A 21475-nucleotide genomic window follows, 5' to 3' on the forward strand; every position below is an offset into this window, starting at 1 on the left:
AAATAGGAAAAACACCACCCTCATTGTCTATGTGTTAGATTCTTCACATCTAAAGGGAATACCATTGACTCCTAGCAGCGCCCTCCCACCCCCCCCCCCCCCCCGAAAAAAAAATTAAAAAAAATCCATCATTGCTGGGGTATACCATGCGTGATTCCTTTAATCTATTCTTTTCTTTCCTGTTGCTCAAATTACAGGCCCAGTATTCTTTTTCTTTACCAAACCATTCCCCTTCTCTCCTCCTCGCTAGGAAATAATTTTGTAATCTCTGTAATCAATCATTTTATTTGAATTTATTTCTGTGTGATGTATTACAACTGCAGTGTGTGAAAGAATACTTCTGATTTTTTTTTTCTTTTTGGAAGTCATTCGTCACATTGATGTTGCTTGAAATGTACTTCAGCAGTCAGAAAATGGTTGCTTTTTTGACAACATTGTTTCCGACAGACGCATGGAGAAACATTCACAGGCAGACACTAATGTTATTTATGAACAGTTGTAGTTTGTTCTTTATGGAGTCGCAAGCTGCTTCAATAATTTCCTGCCTTTTCTTCTTTCTTTTTTTTCCTCCAGGTTGTCTACTTCACAGCCACTTTCCCCTACGTGATCCTGACGATTCTGCTCATCCGCGGTGTTACTCTCCCGGGATCGGCAGAGGGAGTGCTCTACTACATCAAACCTGACTTCCAGCGCCTTCGCGACCCAAGGGTGAGTTTTGGGGGCAAGGGGGGAGGGGGGTAGGTGGGGTTGGAGGTGAGGGGGTGCGCTTTTTGCAGGGCCCATTCAAGATTGGCTGAAGAACCCTTCAAGAGAGTAAAGATTATCTAAATTTTTTGCTCACGTGGAAGCCTTGCACAGGTTTTAGTCATAACATCACAAAACTGGTGGAGAGCACAAGATATGCAACAAAATTGAAGTACCCATGCCATCCTAATACAAAATACAATCTGCCAGTAAATTTTTTGCTGAAGTGAACTGAGATTGTAAAGGACTTTCATGATTTCTTCAGTGCTTTCCCAGAGGTAGGCAGGACTCCATCCAGCAGTATAGCACCACTAGGGAAGTTAAAAGAAACTTCCGGAATCTAGCAGATCCTATGAAATCACGAAAAAGTACACGTAGATCTGACTTGCAAGAAAAAATATGCTGCCTGCAGTATTTCATAAGATGTACAATAACATGAGAAAGGAAGGGGACATCACATCAGTGATGTGTAATGCCTGTATCAACAGAACCCAGAGTCAACGGCTCCCTCCATGAACTAACGATGCTTTTGGCCCTCAATCAGTTCACACATATACATGCGTCTGTACTGCCAGTAGTTACTGCCAATGTTTTTATTGTCACAACAGATAGAACACTGAATTTCCAAATGTCTCTAGGGAGCAATGTCTTTCACGTTCCTTTCTGTCATGTCTGAACTCCCCTTACAGGTGTGGAAGGATGCCGCTGCCCAGATCTTTTATTCCCTCGGACCGTCCTGGGGAGGTCTGCTGACCATGGCCAGCTACAACAAGTTCCAGAACAACTTCTACAAGTACGAAGCAATACAAGAGTGCATTTCTCTGGCTAGCATCCAAACAGAACGGGAGAGGGTCAAGAGAGGGGGATATAAGGAGACTTAAAAGGGTGGTGGGGATGAGGGGGGTGGAACTCACTTATCAGGGGGACATGTGCATGACCCATCAATCATCGGTACTGAAATGTCTCACAGCTGCAACATTCCTGTGTCTTCGTTTGTTCTTCTTTTGGCGACGCCATCCCCTCCTTGGGCATGGGTGTGAGACTATTCAGAGAATGTCTGTGGACCAAATATCCCTTCATCCGAGATTACTAAACTCAACATAGGAAGGAGAGGGGAACTGTGAGCAGTTCAAGGGGTGCTGTCTGATAGTAGTGTTCGCCAAGAGTTGAGGGGGCAAGTGTATCACCACATTGGTTCTCATGTCGTGTCTTGTCAAAGCTGGGATACCAAAATGCAAGGATGAGGATTAAAACAACGATAAACATACTAAGAAAAAAAAGCAGCACAAGGGTTTATGCAGAGCAATTTCGATTATTTTGTGCCTTTTGAGATGCAGGCAACAGGCAAATATGTTCTTCACTGCCCTTCAGAAGTTTGATGGGTGAATTATGACATCCATGTTTCATGTAACAATGCCACCATATTTTCTGTCTATTGGTGGGGTGATGTAGAATGAGACAATTTTTTTTACTGCGATTTTGGTCAAGAATGCTGTTAAAACTTATTTTCATGTTTTGACGGCAGTTAGTGTCATCGGGTGAGGGAACAGCAGCCAACCCGGTTTTATTTCATTCTAACATTATGTGATCTGATCATGTTAAAGATAATTATCTTAGTTTTGCATTCTTTCACCTGTAGTGGAGTGTCACGTGACAAGCCCTCCCCCCCCCCCCCCCCAATCTTTGCTCTGTTTATCAACATTTTCTAGAGGCCCAGGGTAACTATGTTAGGAATTTCCTATTATCTATGAACTGTAACAATTGTCTCAGTAATGCCACTAGGATGGAACCACCCCTAACCATACTCGTGTTACAGGCACAAGCACTTTCATGTTGAGTCAAGTGCCATGACCAAATTTCAATGGTTAAAAAAAAGCAAAACACAAAACAAAATAAAACAAAACAAAACAAAACAAAAACCTGTATGGATGATTGGTTGTTGTTTTTGAAAGACCTTCCACCAAAGTTCACAACAATGTTGGTATTCTGTCAAAGATGAATTGGTTGTTGTTCGTGAAAGGCCTTCCAAAGTTCACGACAATGTTGCGTTCTTTCACTCCCATGTAATGAGATGCTGTCATTTAATAAATCAGGAAAGAATTACACACGAGTGCAGCAAATAGCTCTTTTTGTTGTTACTCAGTAAAACGAGAGATGACAAATTTGGGAGAATTTGTGTCTCGCCATCATTGATTTTGGAATGAAAGAAGATGATTTTAATAATTTGAAAGTAAATGACACATTATGCAATGTAGAAGAGTAAAAAATGTAAATTTAACCATTGAATAACAAGACAAAGGGTTCAAATAAAAGAAAAGTCTTTTACTAAAAAAAGTCTTTTACTAAAAAAAGTCTTTTACTAAAAAAAAAAACATGCAAATCGACATGCAGAAATCCTGTTTCAGAGACTTGGTTTGTTTGGAGGCAAAACTTTGTCTGGCCTTCTATAGTAGTCACATCACAGATAGCAGTGAAAGTACAGGAAATGGTTTAACCCGTTGAGGACGAGTCCCGAGTATACTCGGGCAGGTGTCTATGGGAATTGCGTGCTGTAGCAAAATCAAACCGTCCTCAACGGGTTAAAGTTCGAGTGTCCCTCATGCAACCCATAAAATCGGATTCCTTTCATTCCCAAGAGACACGGGGTTAGGTTTTTGTTTCCTTTTCAAAGACTGTAAGATGCATTACCGTAAGACTTCATACATGATGTTGGGAGACATTATTCAAACATACAAAATGTTGTGACGTTTACAAAAGGGATATGCGACCAATAAACTGACAAATATTTGTTTGTTCTGCAGGGATGCTATTATCATCGCCATCCTCAACTGCAGCACCAGCATCTTTGCCGGCTTCGTCATCTTCTCGGTTGTCGGCTTCATGTCCTACGACTCTGGCCTGCCCATTGAGAAAGTTGCTACATCAGGTAAGCCTTTCTTCTTTATTTTCGATGTAATCTCTGCAAACTGAGTACTCTCTGCAATCTGTCTCTAAAGATTACTGGTAGCCGGGAAGAGAGAACATCTAGACATCAGTAAGATGAGAAGTAGTGACAAGTCATGTGGCTAAAGAGGTGCACCGTTGTCTTTCTGTTCCATGTTGCTTTTAACTCCGTGTGCAGAAGTAGAAAGTACTTTCACCTCGCACAGGATCGAATATACGCCAACTAAAATATGACATGTATAGAGCTTCAAAAACTGATTTGTTGCAGACATATGACAAGGTGTGGAAAAAATAGAAACACTCCCACATAGACAAAACACATCCACATAGACACACACACACACACAAAAAATAAAAATGGGGGGGGGGGGAAATGAGCAAGTCTACCTGCAACTGTGAATACATGTGACCTTACTAGCCATGCACAAGCTCTATTGGCTCTTTTGTGTGAATTCAGTTCAGTGCTGGCTTTGCAGAGATGGATATGTGATGTGTGGGGGCTGTGTGAAGAGGGGCCTGCATTTAATCTATACTACCAAGACTGCAGAATGCTGTGAGCCACTGGTAGTGAGTTGATTTTTTTTTTTTTTTTAAAGTTCAGAGGCCTGGTTGTGGATTTTGGAAGTCTGCCATTAAAATGGACGTTAAAGGAGATGTACTTGACCCCACTACGGGTTCAAAGGTTTTGTTGATGTCCCTTAAATACAGGGGGTGGGGGATGCCTGATGGTCAAGTTAAATAACAAATATGCTCATATTTTTATCTATCTTATTACCTCTTTCCCTGGGGACACTTGTGAGGAGATAAATGTTTGTTCTCTCAATCTATTTGATTTTACTGAAGTAGTATTTTTTTTTTTACCTAAATTTTATTTACATTGGAGGGAGGGTTTTTTGAACAGGACAAATAATTCACTACTGATTGATCAAGCAAATGCCTTTTGTTTCTGATCAATCATAGTGTACTTTTCAAGTCACAATAAGGTTTCAAAACCAGGAGAGTATTTCAGCATTGCTGAATTGTATCATGGAAACAATTTGAATACAAAGTTGTCATGTGTACAGTGATGGGGGGGGGGGGGGGGAGGGGGGGGGGAAATGGGAGAGTATTGGGCACATGAACAGACAAAGAAAGCTGTCAAACAACTATTATCATTATCATATCATTATCAAAAATGAAGTGATGGACTTCTTGCTGCAGGGATGTCGAGTATGAAAACGAATGAAATAAACAAATTTTCTACTTACAGTGGGAAGAATGGATGATGGTATCTGTGTGACTTTAGAGGCATTGTGTCAATTATTCATTAGTTTTAGTTTGCTGGAGGGCTTGGCACGCAGATCATTCATTATTCACCCAACAAAGGAGGGTCTAGCACAAAGCATTTTTGTTTTGGCTTTACAGTGAAACTTGCTGACTTTGCGTTTTGAAAGTTCACTGTCCTGTTCGTGTTGAATCCCTGCTGATTGTAGGAAGTCGAGTCGCACTTTCCGGCACATGTTTGCACTTTTCTATGTTTTGCCTTCACACAATGCTTTCCTGTCAAAGTGTCGGTGCCTTAAAGGGATGGTATAATTTTGGTTGAGATGGGGATTCAGCTTTTTAACGTTTTGCGAGATAATTACAATGCCACGGATGAAATATTAAAGAGCATACAATTCTAAGAGGAGTTTGAAGATTGTTTGATGAAAATCGGTTTTGAAATGGCTGAGAATCCAAAAACAAAGGAAAGCAATGTGACCCCAATGGAAGATGGGTCCCACATTGTATTAAGATTACTTTGTTTTGGATATCTCAGCCATTTCAAAACCAATCTTCATCAAATAAACATTGAATTCCTCTGAAAATGTTATGCTCTTTCATATTTTGTAAGGGGTTTTTCATCTCACAAAAAAGAGAGTTGGAAACCTGGGGGCATTTCATGAAGCATTTTGTCCGACAAAGTTGTCAGACAAATTTGCTCTCAGCCAATCAGATGCAAGGATTTCAGTAGCTTGTAACAGCTTGTCAGAAAAATATCCGACCAAAATGCTTCATGAAGAGCCCCCCTGAAGCCAGCCAACTCGGTCAAATCTATGCCATCCCTTTAAAGCTCCAAAGAGGCTGTAGGAATGCCTGAATATTTCAAGAAAATTTATCTTAATCCTTTGATGGTATGCTGTGCAAATATTTGTAAAACAAATTTGATAATTTGCCATAACTAAACAAAACCACAGACCCACTGTTTACCCTGAAAATGACCTACATGTGGGTATAACAGTTAAAAAAAAAGGGGGGGGGGGGACAAACAGACTTCTCATATACCTTTATTTTGAGGTAGCTTTAAAAAACAATTGGCTTGTTTCCAAAAAGAAAAAAAGAAGTAATGTTTGGGTTGGTGTTAAGTTTTTTCGGGGGCAGTTGTTCTTGTTTGCTGTTTCTTTTTTCACGTTATGAGTGTAGTTCGTATTGAAAACAGTTCGAGAGTGCCCTACTTTTACAAGGGTGGCCCACTTCTCGATTTTACTAGTGATAAAAAACTTGATATGAATGAAGTAGCAAGCATCTCCTATTGTTGATCTATAACGACCACTATTTGAAAGCATGATGTATGCTTTAAGGAATTTTGTTTATGCATGGTATCAGTAAGAAAAGAAAGAAAGCGATTCCTTTGTTTCAGTAAGTTTTCATTACAAGACCAATCCAGTTGCAGGCTTTGTTCCTTACAAAAGTAGGGCATTCACTAAATGTCTTGAAACTTGTGTTGTAGACTATCAAATAGAAGGTTTCTGTGGCATGTTCAGTGTATGAAGAGCCCTTGTAGGGGAAAGAGGGGGAAGGATATGGTTCAAGGAGAATGAATGGGATTTCTGACTTACCAAATTTGGTGATTCGACTCTGGGGCAACAAGACCTCGTATCTACAAAATGTCAAATGTTCAGGAGAGCCAAAAAAAAACATGGCGGCCAAAGCACTATAGCAAATGGGAAAGCCTTTCCTTTGACATGCTGTGGTGGCTTTATTTTGGAGTAAGACAGTTGGGATTTGAACAGGACATCACCTAACCCATTATTTGACCATTTATTAAAAAAAAGTCATTTTCACCAAAATTTCAGATACAAGGTCTTGTCGCCCCAGCGACGATATATGGCCTAATACGCAAAGTGTGTGCCATTAGTTCTTGGCCAGAGTTGAGCACTTTCATTCATTCATGTTTGTTTGTTTGTTTCTCTTGTGCCTCTCCTGTGCTCAGGTCCCGGCCTAGTGTTTGTGGTGTACCCGGAGGCCCTGGCCCGCATGCCCGTGGCCCCTCTTTGGTCCGTACTCTTCTTCTTCATGTTCATCACCATCGGAATGGACAGTCAGGTGAGTTTGGCTGGGAATCTTGTCCGGGGTCCCATTCTGTGTAAGATGTTAACATGGTAACACTCACTAGAATAGCGACTTCTTGTAGCAACAGCCAATCAGGAAGCAGAATTCTTGTCATTACCATGACACTTGACGTTGCAGCAAGAATGCAGCTATCGAAGGGACTGTTTATGAAATGGGGCCCAGAAGTAGTAGGACATGTGTGTGGAAGAACTACTCCACAGTGAGAGGAGTAGCTTTCGGGGCCAGATCTGTTGTTGCCTAAAGACCTGCTGTGGATGTAAGCAGAGGTTAACGTGGTGGGGACATTCCATCAAACATGTGGCTTCAGAGGACGTAGAAAGACAAAAGGAGCATTCAGTGAAAGTTGAAGGGAAATTGGATCATATGTTCAAAAAAGTTACAAATGTGTTTAAAGTTTGGCTAATGCCCATGTGCTGCCTTTTCAAGATAAGAACTCTTGAGATGTCACAGAACTATCTTTATAGATATATGTCAAAATCAATTTTCAAATTTTCAGTCTTTTAATGAAAACTATCCTTTTCTGCGCCCCCTACTGAGATGTGTTACAGGAAATCATGTATTCATTGCCTTGGGAAGAAAGTTAGTCAAGTGCTTTATTGATGTCTTTCGGAAAACCTAATTTTTGTGAATTCTTTCAATTTTTTTTCCTCTGTGATATTTGCATATTATTACACAGCGTTGCTTTCAGATGAGGGGAGATGGAATGAACAAAACTTTGAAAAAGTATAACTTTCGATGGGATTTTATATTCCCATTGTCTTCACTTGTTCCATGTACAGTTTGTTGACGTGGAAACGGTTGTCACCGGCGTCTATGACATCCTGGAGAAGAACGTGCCGTGGATGCGGGGGAGGAAGACACTCCTCACCGGTCTGATCTGTTTCTTCACCTTCTGGATCGGACTCCTCCTTGTGACACAGGTGAGGACATGGCATCGTCAAGGGATGTTAGCTTAAAGGACAAGTTCACCTTCATAGACATGTGGGTTGAGTGAATGCAGCAATATTAGTAGAACACATCAGTGAGAGTTTGAGCAAAATCAGACAGTGGCAATCCGTTAAAAAGTTATGAATTTTTGAAGTTTCTGCTCAGTCAAGGCTGGATGAAAAGACTACTGTAGCTTGTGATGTCACATGAGTACAACGATATAAAGAAAGAATAAAGAAAATTCAACATATTTCCATTTTTCTTGCACAACAAAAGAACACTTGACTTCTCTCTTTCAGAAGGCAGGGGGAATAATATTACCCTTAACAGACGTCAGTAGCAAGTCGAGGAAATGTGCACTTTATTCAAAAAGTAAAGCTTTGTGAAATTCTCTTTTTATTTTCCTTATATAGTTGTACGCATGTGACATCATACACTGTAGTAGTCTTCTCTTCCAGCAGTGACTGCGCAGATACTTAAAATATTCGTAACTTTTGAACGGATTGTCCAATTTACCTCAAACTTTCACTGATGTGTTCTTCTAATATTGCTGCATTCTCTCAGTCCTTATGTATATAAGGTGGACTTGTCCTTTAATTAAAGCTGAGCTTGTTAGGGTTTCCTTCCCTGGTTGAGGTTTCATCCATGGTTGGGGGAAATGATGCTCCCAGAAATGACTCGCATTGTAGCTGGGCTCAAAAGTAAGAGGAATGGGAAATTTAAAGCAGTAGGAGTGGTTAGTGAGTGGGAATGGTAATAATGGTGAGTGTAATAGTGGTAGTGTTAGGTAGTGGTAGCAGTAGTAGTAGTGGTAGTGGTAGTCGTGGACGTGGTGGTAGTAGTAGTAGTAGTAGTAGTAGTAGTGATAGTGGTGGTAGGTAGTGGTAGTGGTAGTAGCAGTAGTCACACCATTTATGTCTGCTTTCTCCAATGTGAGATGCATTCTTTGTATGTCTTTCAAATTTCTGATGTTTCAGAAATTAGACTAACAGCATACCCAGATTAGCATGTTTGTTGCTAGTGAGTGCTCATAATGTCTGTACCCATGCACGACAAGATGCTCACAAGTTGAGCAAAGGGCGTCGACTTTCAAATTTTCCCTCTTCCTCCCCCACCCCCTTATAGAGCGGAATCTACTGGCTGACACTGATCGACAACTATGCAAGCACTTTCACCACCTTGACAGTTGCTGTCTTTGAGACAATCGTCATCTCATATGTGTATGGTGAGTGGCTCATTACATTCCTTGTGGTATTGTGGTTCTTGCTTGTTTTTTTGTTTTTGTTTTTTGCTTTGTTTTTCTTTATCTCATCCGGTAGATACAAATCAAGTCACTCTTGTGTTGATCGAATCCACCTGTTGTGACTGAATTCAGTCATTGAAAAAGATAGACACAGATCAGAGTTGTAATGTTTTAGCAAGTACCTTGCAGAGACATTTCTGGGTTTAGTTGAATAGTTTTTGAAGGTATTTTTTTCCCCCTTTGGTTTATTTTGTGTGTTTTCTCTTGTTCCTTGCTGATTGAATTTCTTGGATGAGTTATGTGAAGAGTAATTTCCTTGATAAACCATTAACAGAATTTTTCTAACCCTTTGTTTCTATGAGAAATGGTACAGTAAACCTTGTCACCTGCAGAGTTTTCATTTCCCAGTGGCATTTAGTGCTTATTACTAGTTTGATATTTGTATACCTCATATTTGCATTATATCAAGACTCTCATAACATGTAAGACAGTGCAACTGCAAGTTGTCACACTGGAAACAAAATGGACAGTGGCTTTGACATACATTTTGTGTTTTTCCTCTGTTTTGAATGTTAAATTCACAGGAGTTGGACGCTTTGTGAATGACCTCAAGGCCATGATCGGATTTGAGGTCCCAGTCTACTGGAAAATTGCCTGGATGTTCATTGCACCTTTTGTGATTTCGGTAAGAGAATTACATAGCCTACCCAGTTGTCCCCACCTCCTCAGAGCCACCAGCCCCTGCTGGGCATAACCCCCAAGTCATTCAAAGACTGGATAGTATGGGTGGCCCAATTCATTCGCTGCCCACATGGGTACAATCTGAAAGCCTGTAATAGCAACCGGTCAGCAAAATATGTTCATTGAAGCATACGCTCATTGGTCACGGGCAACTCCAGTCAAGGGAATCTCCCACTGTGTGTGTACTTACATAGAGATCAGTGATGAAGCTGTGTGCAATTCATTTCAGGATTTTTAAATATATCTGAACTGGTCGGCCTTCCCACTCTATGACACCCCATGCTACTAGGTCTTTAATCCTATCAATCAATCCATTTCCTCTTATCCCCTCCCCTTTTATGATTTTGTAAATTTTTTTTTTTTTTCATATGATATGACCTATGCCAATGGAGTGTTCCTCAGTTTAAGATTAAATTCATGTGGACAAACTTGACCTTGTGACCAAGACACGCTGAGAAGGTTGAAGGATACGGAGTGGGTATGGATAGCAAATGGATAGCTCCCTCGTAGATTAGGCAAAGTAGACAGTTGTGTGTTATGAAGACTGAATCCGCTGCCTTTAGTCTCTGGTGGTACATGTATCTGCACCACCCCTTGTCCCATCCAGCGTCTATTTGGCGTCTGTAACTGTTTGCACAAGTTTCTGTTTTGTTCCACAACCTTGTTTTTGCATCTGACCCATTTCCTGTTGATACAGCTGCTGGTCGCTCAAGTACTTAGAGGTGTGTGTGTGTGTGCGTGTGTGTGTGTGTGTGTGTGTGTGTGCGTGTATGTGCTGGGGGACCAAAATAACACCAAACCGAGAGACAATGCCTCAAAATGAGAGTAAAGAAAATGCCTACTATTAGATTGTACCATGTGCAAAAAACAGATGTGGTTGTAATCTATTGGCTACCTTTGGACTGACTGACCTGCCTGTACATGTGTCCCTGATTAGAAACCATTTTTTTTCCCCCCAGAGGATCTTCTGTGGTCTCCTTCTCGACCCCCCTCCCCCCCCCAAAAAAAAAGGGAACTTGAAGCACAATGACCTTGACCTGTGTAAATGGTCCTAACTAACGTGAGCATCGATTGACATGAGTTAATTGTCTACTGTCTTTGGACATAAAGTGTCGATTCAAAGCTTTCATACTCAGTATATTAGGTAGAAATGTGAGACCAAGCTGGTGCATTAACAGGGTTCGAAATTGGCGATGGTCCGCTGGCCATTGGCCACCCAAAATCACGTCGGACTAGCTAAAAATCATAAAATTCTGAAGTTACTAGTCCGTCTGGCTTGCCAAAATATTGCTTCAGTGTTAAAATTGATTCTAAGTAGTCCGCCTGGCTAGTTAAAAAAAAAGTTAAGTGCGACCCCTGATTAATGACTTTCCTATTTCTGTCTTCCATTCTGCATCGTCTGACGACACCGAACAGTTCATCTTCATCTTCTTCTGCGTGGCCTACCAACCGCTGACTTACGACGACGACTACGTCTACCCTCCCTTTGGGGAAGCCCTGGGATGGGCCATGGCCGTCTCGGCGATGATTCTCATTCCCGCCTACTTCATCTATTTCTTCATCTTCAAGGCAGAGGGAACTCTTTGGGAGGTAGGTTTGGATTGTTAGTTTTTGATTGGAAAGTTCCACCCTGTGGGACACGTGTGTTTGATAAGAAGATGCATCCAACACAGCAGCATATAATTGCAGATATAGAAAAACATGATTGGGGCAGGAAAGGAATTTAGGAGAAAGCGACATTGATGTCTTCATCTCGTAACTATGTCATCAGTATGTGCAGTTTTTTTTTCAATCACAGTGAAATTATAATTGGTGAAGTGCTTAGATTGGCATGTACAGCAACTAATTACACCATATCTAGGAAATATTTTGATATTTCGGATACATGTATGAGTAAGTTTTCAGATGAAGTTAGAGTTGCCTTCTTTAATTGGACAGAAGTTGTGGTTTGCCTTGAATTTGTACTTGAAATGGACTCTTGATATCTTGAGATATGTGGTGGGACATATTACCTCCGTGGAGGTAGAATCAACAGTGGTGAGACAGATTGAAAATGAGTGTGAGAGAAACGGCCAGGGTGGAAGGTTACATCATCATCTTAAAATTTTATTACCCTCCAATCTGTCCCTTTTTTTTCCCTACAGAGGTGGCAGACCAGCACATCCCCGGCTGTAGAGTGGGGACCTCTGCGAAACGGCGATCGGCTCAAGGCGGGATACCCGCTTCTCGAGGGGCACGACGCCGAAGAGGAGAAAATGGATAACACAGCTATCTAAGGAGGAGGCTACACCCCTTGCAGCCTTTGTGCTCGTGGCAGTTTAGCATGCGGTACTCTGCACTTCGTTACACCCCACACTGCTGCTTGCAGCGATATTATCACTTACTTGCCCGCACTTTCTTACTAGTAGAAAGAGAAAAAGAAGAAAAACAGAATGGACTGAATTAGGTGGAAAAAAAAACCCGAAACAAACAACAGCCTGTGATGTCAAGGAAGAACTTTGTACGTCCTTTTGTGCCTAAAACTTTTTTACGTGTGCAACCGGAGAGGATGCAGAGACGAAGCGTGTCAATCCGTCCTTCTTGTCTGATGTTGCGATCAAGCCACTGGCAGAAGGAGATTGGGATTGAGACTGGTGTCCGCATGGAGGCTTTTGTGGCGTAGTTTTTAGTTTCTGTGGTCCGATGTGCCGATGAAATGATACTTAAGTTTTGTGGTGATTCATTTATCCTAGTCAGGATAATAGATTGTTGTCGCTTGCCCTTGCTTGTCCGAAGAGGGGTCAAGGGGTCAATGTGTGCCCTGTTCGCACACAAATTTTGAGCACAGTATCTGTGTGGACCATGAGGCAGGGAGCTAGCAAAGTATCATTGTGCCATCTGCCCTCAGTTGCTTAATCAATGGAATGTAATAACCTCTGTTTTAGAGATAGCCTGAAAGTTTTGTAAACTCCCATCCTTCAAAAAACCTTTGATTTGCTCAACATACTATGTGCATCTCTTAGCATTATGCTATGCAAACTCTTGTTTTCCTTCTTTCTCTAGTCGTGCACTATGTGGATCAGGAAATGGCAGAAGAGTTTAATTTCACTATATCCAACAGTTCATGAAAACTAATATAGGTAAGGCTTGAATTAGTACGACAGAAGTAAGGAGAATGTGTCACAAGTTTAATTAAGTATACCCCCCCCCCCCCCCCCCCCCCTCCATTCAATTGACATAAGTGGCATGTGGTAAATGTCCCGGTGAGTTGTCATGGTGTGAGTATCTGCTCGCAAACGAGCGATGCTAGGTGCCGAAGACTCTGCCCACTCTCAACTCCTTCCAATAAGTCAGGCAAAGTTTGTTTTAAGAGTGATCTGCTGAACAACATGCAGAGATGAATAATAATTTGTATTACATTTACCGCATGTCTTTACTTTGTAACAAGAGCCCAACTGACTTGTGAAATTTATAAGTGAAAGCATTTATCTCCTTCTATGTATGTTTGATTATTTGCTGATGTGTGGTAAACTATACAAATGTTAGTCCAGAGGGGGTTAAGGTAAATCCTTAAAACACAGCCCCCTCTCAGCACTGATTTTTGTTCACTTATTTATTCTTTTATAGCAGTTACTATAGATGTGGATACAGGCACATTGTTAGCCTGTATGCCTTTGGGAAGAGAGGGCGGTATTCCTTCTAAGTGGTGTTGTATATTTGTTAATTGCCTCAGTGCATTTGTGGTACAACATATTACTTTGGTGCTGTCATTTATTTTTTTAGCGATTTAAGTTACCTTTTTTTATTGTTGTTAAGAGAGGCTTTTGGTTTCCTTATACATACCTTGGTTATGCTAGAACATTCCATTTGTCAATTAATTTGCTCACATTTTGAGTCAAGAGTTGTTGCAGGGTAGCCAGCTCCTTGCATCCAGAGAACCCCAATATGATACTCTAATGCTTGTTGATTTTTGTTTATTTAAGGCTGTGTGCTACTTTAGGGCAACCCATCATCACTTTTACACTTTTAAATCCAATCTGTCAAAGCATTCCGAGGCATCAATTAACATGTTTATGGAATCATGCATACTCAAACACACACAGATTGACTGTGTAGGGAGGGGAGGAAAATTACTCGTACGGTAGAGCTGCCGACATACTTTGTTTTTTCTTTTTCTTGAGAGGAATTTGCAGGTTCAGATATACTTAAGTGTGTCAAATAAAGAAAAAGTCTGTAATAGATTAAAAGAATTAAACAAATAAAATAAAGTAAAAGTAGGTAAAACATTTGTGGAATCTGATCGGACAAGGGGGGTGTCTTCTGTTCTTGTTTTCAGGACCGAACTCTGAGCTTGTCCAAACTTTCAGCGATCTTAATCTGTAACATATGGGAATTGCCAGTGTAATATATTTACCGCTATAAAGACTTGTCAACTCTGGGACAAAGCCAGGTTAATCGCATTATGAACACATCTCAAGAGAGCATCGTATGTATCTCTCTATTAATTTATTTTACTTTAATAAATTGTAATGTTAATTTGTCTGGAATAGATACTCCCTAATATGGTAGCTAAAGATCACCTTTAACGGACAGCAAAGTTTGCCTCAGCCAGATTTCTGTGAGCATTCTTCCTCCGCATATGGTAGTCCTGATAAGTTTGGTGCAATGCGTAAGAAATGGTCGGCATAGGACCTTTAATATATATATGTGTGTGTATATATCTACGTATAGCTAAAATATGCATCTGAATTATGATCAAGAGGCAATGTAGATTAATGACCAAGAAAAAAGCACATCCACTGGATATCATCTGTAATGGCCCCCGACTCTCTTCCCAACCTGCAAGAAATTTCCGGTTTTGATGTGGATTTGTAGTCGTTTTTATATTTGTGTTGAAAATTAAATTTAGGTTGATGTGGCTTCCAAAGAGCTTAAAATTAGTTGTGTTCCTCTTTCTTTTTTTAAAATAACTTATTTGAGGGTTATGAGAATTTTGTATATTTTAAATTCCCTGTGAGGAAATTCAAGGACCTCCTGTCAAGCTATTTGTCACAGCATCTTGATAGAAACATCATGAAGCACTTGACAGAAAGGTGCGACGGTGAGTGCAGCTTGATACCATGATCTTATTTTTGCTTTCTCGTTTTTTATCGACTGGATCACCGATGAGACCACAAATGTTACGGGGGCCAAAGGAAGAGATGGAAGAACCAGCGGAGAGGAGGAGAATACCGTTAGGAGGGGCATCAGCTCTTGGGCGGTAGTTCTTACAGGGTTTTTAACTGAAATGTACCCCTCTTTGTAAATTGTCTTACATATGTCTACATCCTTGTCATAGTTTTACTTACGTCATTTTTTTTTTTTTTTTTTTTTGTATTTATGTACAAATGATTTACATTTACCTTCTGGTATATTTCTGTTGTTTCCAGATATGTGTACATTCTGTTTATCTTTTGCAAAATGATGATGATACATAGATTTATAATATAAGGTGGTGTATTTTCAGATGACATTTTCGTAGATACCGAGCCACATGTAATATAAGGAAGGTAATGGTGGATACCTCCCAGTATTTATGAATATGTACAATAGACTTGAAATAACTTTGTATAGACTTTAAAGCGATAAAGAAAGTAGTCGCACCAATGCCCGACTTGTCCCTTAAGTCTTTGCTCTGCTCTATGTCCTGCTCCCGCTCTCTACTTCTGCATTCTTTACAGTGTGCTTTTAAATTTTCGTTGGGTGCTTTTGTTGTAATCTTGCTGATTATCCCCGACATGCACCCTTTTCACTCTCGCATTGATCAAGTGTAGGCTTTCATCGATCGAGGGAGGTAATGTTTAATGTTGATATCAAAATTTATTGGATGTATTGCTCTGACTGTTCATGCCTTTAAAATGTCTCCCATTTCTCTTGCTCACTGGGTAAACTCTCTTTTGTTTTCATTTAAAGAGTAAAATTTGTTGCATCACTGAAACTTCCGTCATTCATTGATTGTGACTGTGAGTCATATGCTAAGGACTTTGATCAGTGTGTGATAGGTAGACTTGTCAGAATCAAGACTAAATTGTCTGATTATTTTTTGTCTTTTTATTTAAAAACAAGATTATTTTTAATGAAATTTGTCATGTTTTTTAATGGTATTTTAAGCCTTTATTTCAGGCACAATATTGACATTTTTAGACTGAGTAGTTCTCATATAAAGTTGCATCATCTAGAATAGCTTTCCCCGATGTGATTTAACATCTGTTGTTTGGTCTCCTCAGTCTATAGGACTGGTGTAGTAATTATCGTGATGTCTTCATCATTAACTAGGTAGCAATTCCAGATTTATTCATTTTTTTTCCCTCCGACATGAAGTCTTTCATTTCCTTCTCCTGCGGAAAACCTGCAAACTGTAACAACAGTATTAATAGTTTGCACAAATAGTGTGAACCATGCCCGGTGTTACCGTGACGATGCTTTAGTAGTCGGTGCCTAGAGAATGACACAGAGAGTTACGGCAGGACTCCTCGTTTAGTCGTCCATTCGTAGGAGAGGTAGTAGTTCCCCCTCATTGCTGCAGTTGCTGCAGGCTGTACTGGTCCTGCTCAAGGTGGCCACTCGTTGTGTTGAAACAACTCGACTTTCTTCTTACCCCCAGGGGGTAATATTTACATAGAAAGAACATGTTCTGCTAGCCAAGACAACCAGAAGTTGTGACAATGGATTCAAGGAATATCACATACACTTTTAGGATTAATATTTTTTCTTAATTCTTGTTTGCTGAAACTAGAATTCGATTGAGGTTTGTTCTGTTTTGTTTTGTTTTGTTTTGTTTTTGATAGAGAAAAACAATATTAAAGCTTGCAATCTGCTGCACAGCATCATCTTCTGGTTAACTTCTGATGCAAATGGAGAAGAGATATTAATTCTCGTAATGTGAGTCAGAATTTGTGCTGTCCATCAGCAAAGATCAAATCTCATTCTCCAGCAGAGTGGATCATCCGATGTTGCAGGTAGTTGCGGTGGTGGGGAAGGCTTCTGCAGTGTGTGTACATGGTATGCAGAGTATACAGTGTGTGTAGCTTGGCCGTCAAGAGCCAAGCTTTAGGAAACCAGTGTCAAGTTTATCGGTATCCGATACAGGACTATAGCGAGCATTATTAGGGAAGGTGTGAAGTATATAGACAAGACAACAGGAAAAAAAAATGCACAAAAAAGAATCGATAGTAGTTTTGCTCTGAATATATGCCTATGTAAATAGAGATGTAATTAAAGTGTAGAGGTAGTTCATGCGTGTAGGAGATGATTCACCATCTGTTCAACTCTTTGTTTTTGCTTCTTCTTTTTTAGTAGCAATGTCACTATGTGAATGTGTAGAATCTTTTGATATGTTTATGTGATGATATAGTTCTCAATATATCAATATATCAATGAATGCAAGAGGAATACAGCAATCCAGATAATTTACCATCTCTGAGTGGGAGATATCCAGTTCCAGGGTATGTGTTCATTCTTTCCAGGCTTTTTGAATGCTGATTTGGACAGGGAGGTGTACTAATCATACGAAACTAATTGGATACTTATGTCATCTTTTGTCTTGGGTTTTGTTACAAAATTGGATCTGTTTCAGTATTTCTCATTTGTGCTCACTATCATTAAAAACAAAAGTGGCTTACAACCGAAATGTTCTTGAGTGAGTCTGTGTTCTCTCTTTAATGTCGACTAATGAGGTGTATATGTTTCCACAGTGCAACTTAGAATATTAACTCTTCAAGTCCCAAATACCACTGTTCTGCAATTTAGAGCCAACATTTTTTTTTTTTTAATTACAGTACTTAGATATTTTAAAGTTTGTGGCCATTTTGTCACCCTGAAAAACTAGATTCATTTCATATGCTGCTACACTGTAGAGGTAGGTATGGATTTACACTGAATGTATTACCCCCCCCCCAAAAAAAAAAAGCCGTTATTCTCAGTACAAAACGTAAGAGTATACTTGAGTGACATAGGGTTATTTTTCAACTTCTTTTTAAAGAACTTGGGTATATCACCGTAAGATTTCATACACAATGTTGGAAAACATTCTTCAATTTTTTGACATTCGCAAAAATGATACACGACCGACAAGTTTTTAGCTCACCTGAGCCAAAGGCTCAAGTGAGCTATTGCGATCGCCCTTCGTCCGGCGTCCGTCGTGCGTCGTCCGTCGTCCGTCGTCCGTCGTCCGTCGTCCGTCGTCCGTCGTCCGTCGTCCGTCGTGCGTCGTGCGTAAACTTTTTACATTTTCATCTTCTTCTTGAAAACCCCAAGACCGATTTTCATCAAACTTGGCAGGTAGCATCCCTAGGGGGTTAGGAACTCAATTTGTTAAAATGGGCACCATGCCCCACCCAGGGGGCCCCCAGGGGGGCCCAAACCCCCCAAAATTAAGGAATCTGTAAAAATCTTCTTCTCTAGAACCAGAAGTGATAGAGCGAAGTTAATACTATGAGTTAGCACATTGATGACTGTAGTTTCAAGTTTGTTCATGGCAGAATCAGGGGTGCCCCCCTTGGGACCCAGGGGAGGGGGGTGGGGAAGGGTTCTAATGGGGCCTAAATTGTACATTTTCATCTTCTTCTTGAGAACTCCATGACCCATTTTCACCAAACTTGGCAGGTAGCATCCCTAGGGGGTTAGGAACTCCATTTATGAAAATGGGCACCATGACCCACCCAGGGGGCCCCCAGGGGGCCCAAACCCCCCAAAATTAAGGAATCCGCAAAAACCTTCTTCTCTAGAACCAGAATTGATAGAGCTAGGTTAATACTATGAGTTAGCACATTGATGACTGTAGTTTCAAGTTTGTTCATGGCAGAATCAGGGGTGCCCCCCTTGGGACCCAGGGGGGGGGGTGGGGGTGAGGAGGGGTTCTAATGGGGCCTAAATTGTACATTTTTATCTTCTTCTTGAGAACCCCATGACCCATTTTCACCAAACTTGGCAGGTAGCATTCCTAGGGGGTTAGGATCTCAATTTGTTAAAATGGGCACCATGCCCCGCCCAGGGGGCCCCCAGGGGGCCCAAACCCCCCAAATGAAGGAATCTTTAAAAATCTTCTCTAGAATCAGAAGTTATAGAGCTGAGATAATACTATGAGTGAGTACATTAATGACTGTAGTTTCAAGTTTGTTCATAGGAGATCCAGGGGTGCCCCTCTTGGGGGTAGGGGGAGGGGGTGGTTGGAAGGGTCCAAATGGGGGCCTGAATTGTACATTTTCATCTTCTTCCTGAAAACCTCATGATGGATTTTTGTCAAACTTGGCAGGTAGCATCCCTAGGTGGTCAGGATCTCAATTTATCAAACTGGGCACCATGCCCCACCCAGAGGGCCCCAGGGGGCCCCAATTCCCCCAAATTAAGGAATCTTGAAAAAATTGGGCCCTTATTGTACATTTTCATCTTCCACTTGAGAATGCCTCGTCAAATTTTGGTAGAGCTGTGAATAATTTAGATTAGTGACTGCGTGAAAGGTGAACTTGCGATACTCAGGTGAGCGCTAGACCCGCGGGTCTCTTGTTACTATTCGTTATCAGAGTTTCATGTATAATTCATTGTTTGGGTCGCAGACTTCTCAAAGCCTTTCAAATACTTAACTACCTGATCCTTAGATTGCCAATATAAAAGTAAATTATATATTTGTGTATATATATATATATATATATATATATATATATATATATACAGTAATTAAAAATGTCTTTCTCAATTTGGAAATTTTATGTCAAGATGTTTGCAGTTTGCAGATTTAAAGAATTGAACCAGTTTCATCCGATATTTCTACAGTGAAAGTTGCTCTGAATTTTAGAACTGGTTTAGATACTGAGGGACTATATGAAGAACACATCTGTGAAATTTGAAGAAACTCTGACAAACCATTGCTGAATGAGAAGACTACAGCACTTTGTGACGTCACATACGGACAAGGACAAAAAGAAAATAATAAAAGTTTAGCATATAATCACTTTTCTAGCAAAATTAAAGAGCTCTTTACTTACTTCTTTCAGAAATCAGAGGAATAATATTGCCCTGCACAATGTACTTGTACTTGTATTATGTGAATACATGTACAATAATGCAGCAAGTCGAGGGGATGCGTACTTTCCATACGAAATCAAATTTTGTGGAATGCTCATATCTTTCTATCGATGTACTTATGAAAGTGACGTCACGAAATGTATGAGTCGTTTCATCCAGTGATGACTGCTCCAAATTAAAACAAAAAAGAAAAAATATGTAATTTTGGCACTGATTGTCCAATTTTCCTCAAACTTCGGTGATGTGTTCCACTAATATTGCTGAATTCATCCACATGTATATCGTGAGGGTGTTTCCCCCTCCCCCTTCCCCCCCCCCCCCCCCAAGGAATATAGGTGTAGGTTGAGAGCTTTTTGGCCCAAAGTAATCCAGAGGTTCGCCATATAGGGATGTAAGTCGGTTGTGTGTGGTGGCAGGAGAGGAAGAGAGCGGGTGAAGTGAGCGTATTGAGTGTGTTCGATCAGTATACAGTGTAGTGGATTATAATTGGTGCGTTAGCTTTTCGGTGTATGTGTTAAAGGGGAATGAAACCCGAATACAGGTTTACATGAATGCAGCAGTATAGGTGTAGAACAATCAGACGATCCGTAGCTAATTTATTGATTTTTTTTAAAGTTTTGGTGCCAACATCGCAGGATGAAAAGACTTCTACACTTTGTGACGTCACGAATATGGAAAACAATACATGTATAATGAAAACACAAAGAAAAAGCAACCTATTTTCACTTTTATACCACAATGGAAGACCACCTGACTTGCCTTTTTCAGAAAGAGAATGATTATAATGTTTTGAAGGAATCGAAAGAGGGTGTACTTCTCAAATAATAATAATAAAAAATGTGTATTAATCGTTCAAAAGATGACGAGATACTAGGCAATTTTCTACAGCTCTATATCTTCCAACTGAATACATAGTTGCAGTACTTTGGGTGATATACCTTGACAATCCCCTTTTCCTTCTGTCGACTATCAAAAGAAATGCAAGCATTATTGTTAATCACGCTGCAGCTGTAGATAGTAAACCCCAAATGCATTCACACGATTTACTACGATCAGAATGATTAGGCCTACACATCATGACAAACTCGTATTATCAAGAACTTAGACGAAAATTATCCAGGTCACTCAAAACTTGATTAATGTCTAAAATAAACGCGAAAACTTCACAGAAAGACAGGAGGGTAGAGAGAGAGAAAATGAGGTTAGGGAGAAAGAGATTAATGAACGCGAGCGGACATAGTTGTTTACTTTAACAAAAATAGATAGTACAATGTAATAGTAAGGTCATATGGCACGTAATACCAGTTGTGGAATTCTCAACTAACTTGACGATCAGAAAATGAACAGCGCCACCATTCGCTCTCTCTCTCTCTCCACAGGTACTGTCCCCATCATGTGATCTTTTACAAAAATTACCTCAAGAAAGAGATCGGAGTGTGTTGGATCTGGCACGGTAACTTCGTG

General features: G+C 40.4%; 1 protein-coding gene across 1 annotated transcript in view; it reads left to right on the forward strand.

Annotated features, from left to right (window-relative positions):
- Nucleotides 1–13159, forward strand: part of LOC139729247 (sodium- and chloride-dependent glycine transporter 1-like) — a 46212-nt gene extending 33053 nt beyond the window's left edge. The window contains exons 6-14 of the mRNA XM_071640177.1: nt 574–708; nt 1434–1537; nt 3546–3670; nt 6920–7032; nt 7839–7979; nt 9112–9211; nt 9814–9914; nt 11387–11560; nt 12115–13159. Of these exons, the coding sequence (XP_071496278.1) occupies nt 574–708; nt 1434–1537; nt 3546–3670; nt 6920–7032; nt 7839–7979; nt 9112–9211; nt 9814–9914; nt 11387–11560; nt 12115–12246 (1125 nt within the window). The 3' untranslated portion in view covers nt 12247–13159. The remainder of the gene's footprint in view (nt 1–573; nt 709–1433; nt 1538–3545; nt 3671–6919; nt 7033–7838; nt 7980–9111; nt 9212–9813; nt 9915–11386; nt 11561–12114) is intronic.
- The last annotated feature ends 8316 nt before the right edge of the window (nt 13160–21475 follow it).

This window comes from Diadema antillarum, unplaced genomic scaffold, assembly GCF_040938485.1.
Source record: "Diadema antillarum isolate AM-2024a unplaced genomic scaffold, OU_Dant_1.0 seq00000229_RagTag, whole genome shotgun sequence".
Lineage (NCBI taxonomy): Eukaryota > Metazoa > Echinodermata > Echinoidea > Diadematoida > Diadematidae > Diadema > Diadema antillarum.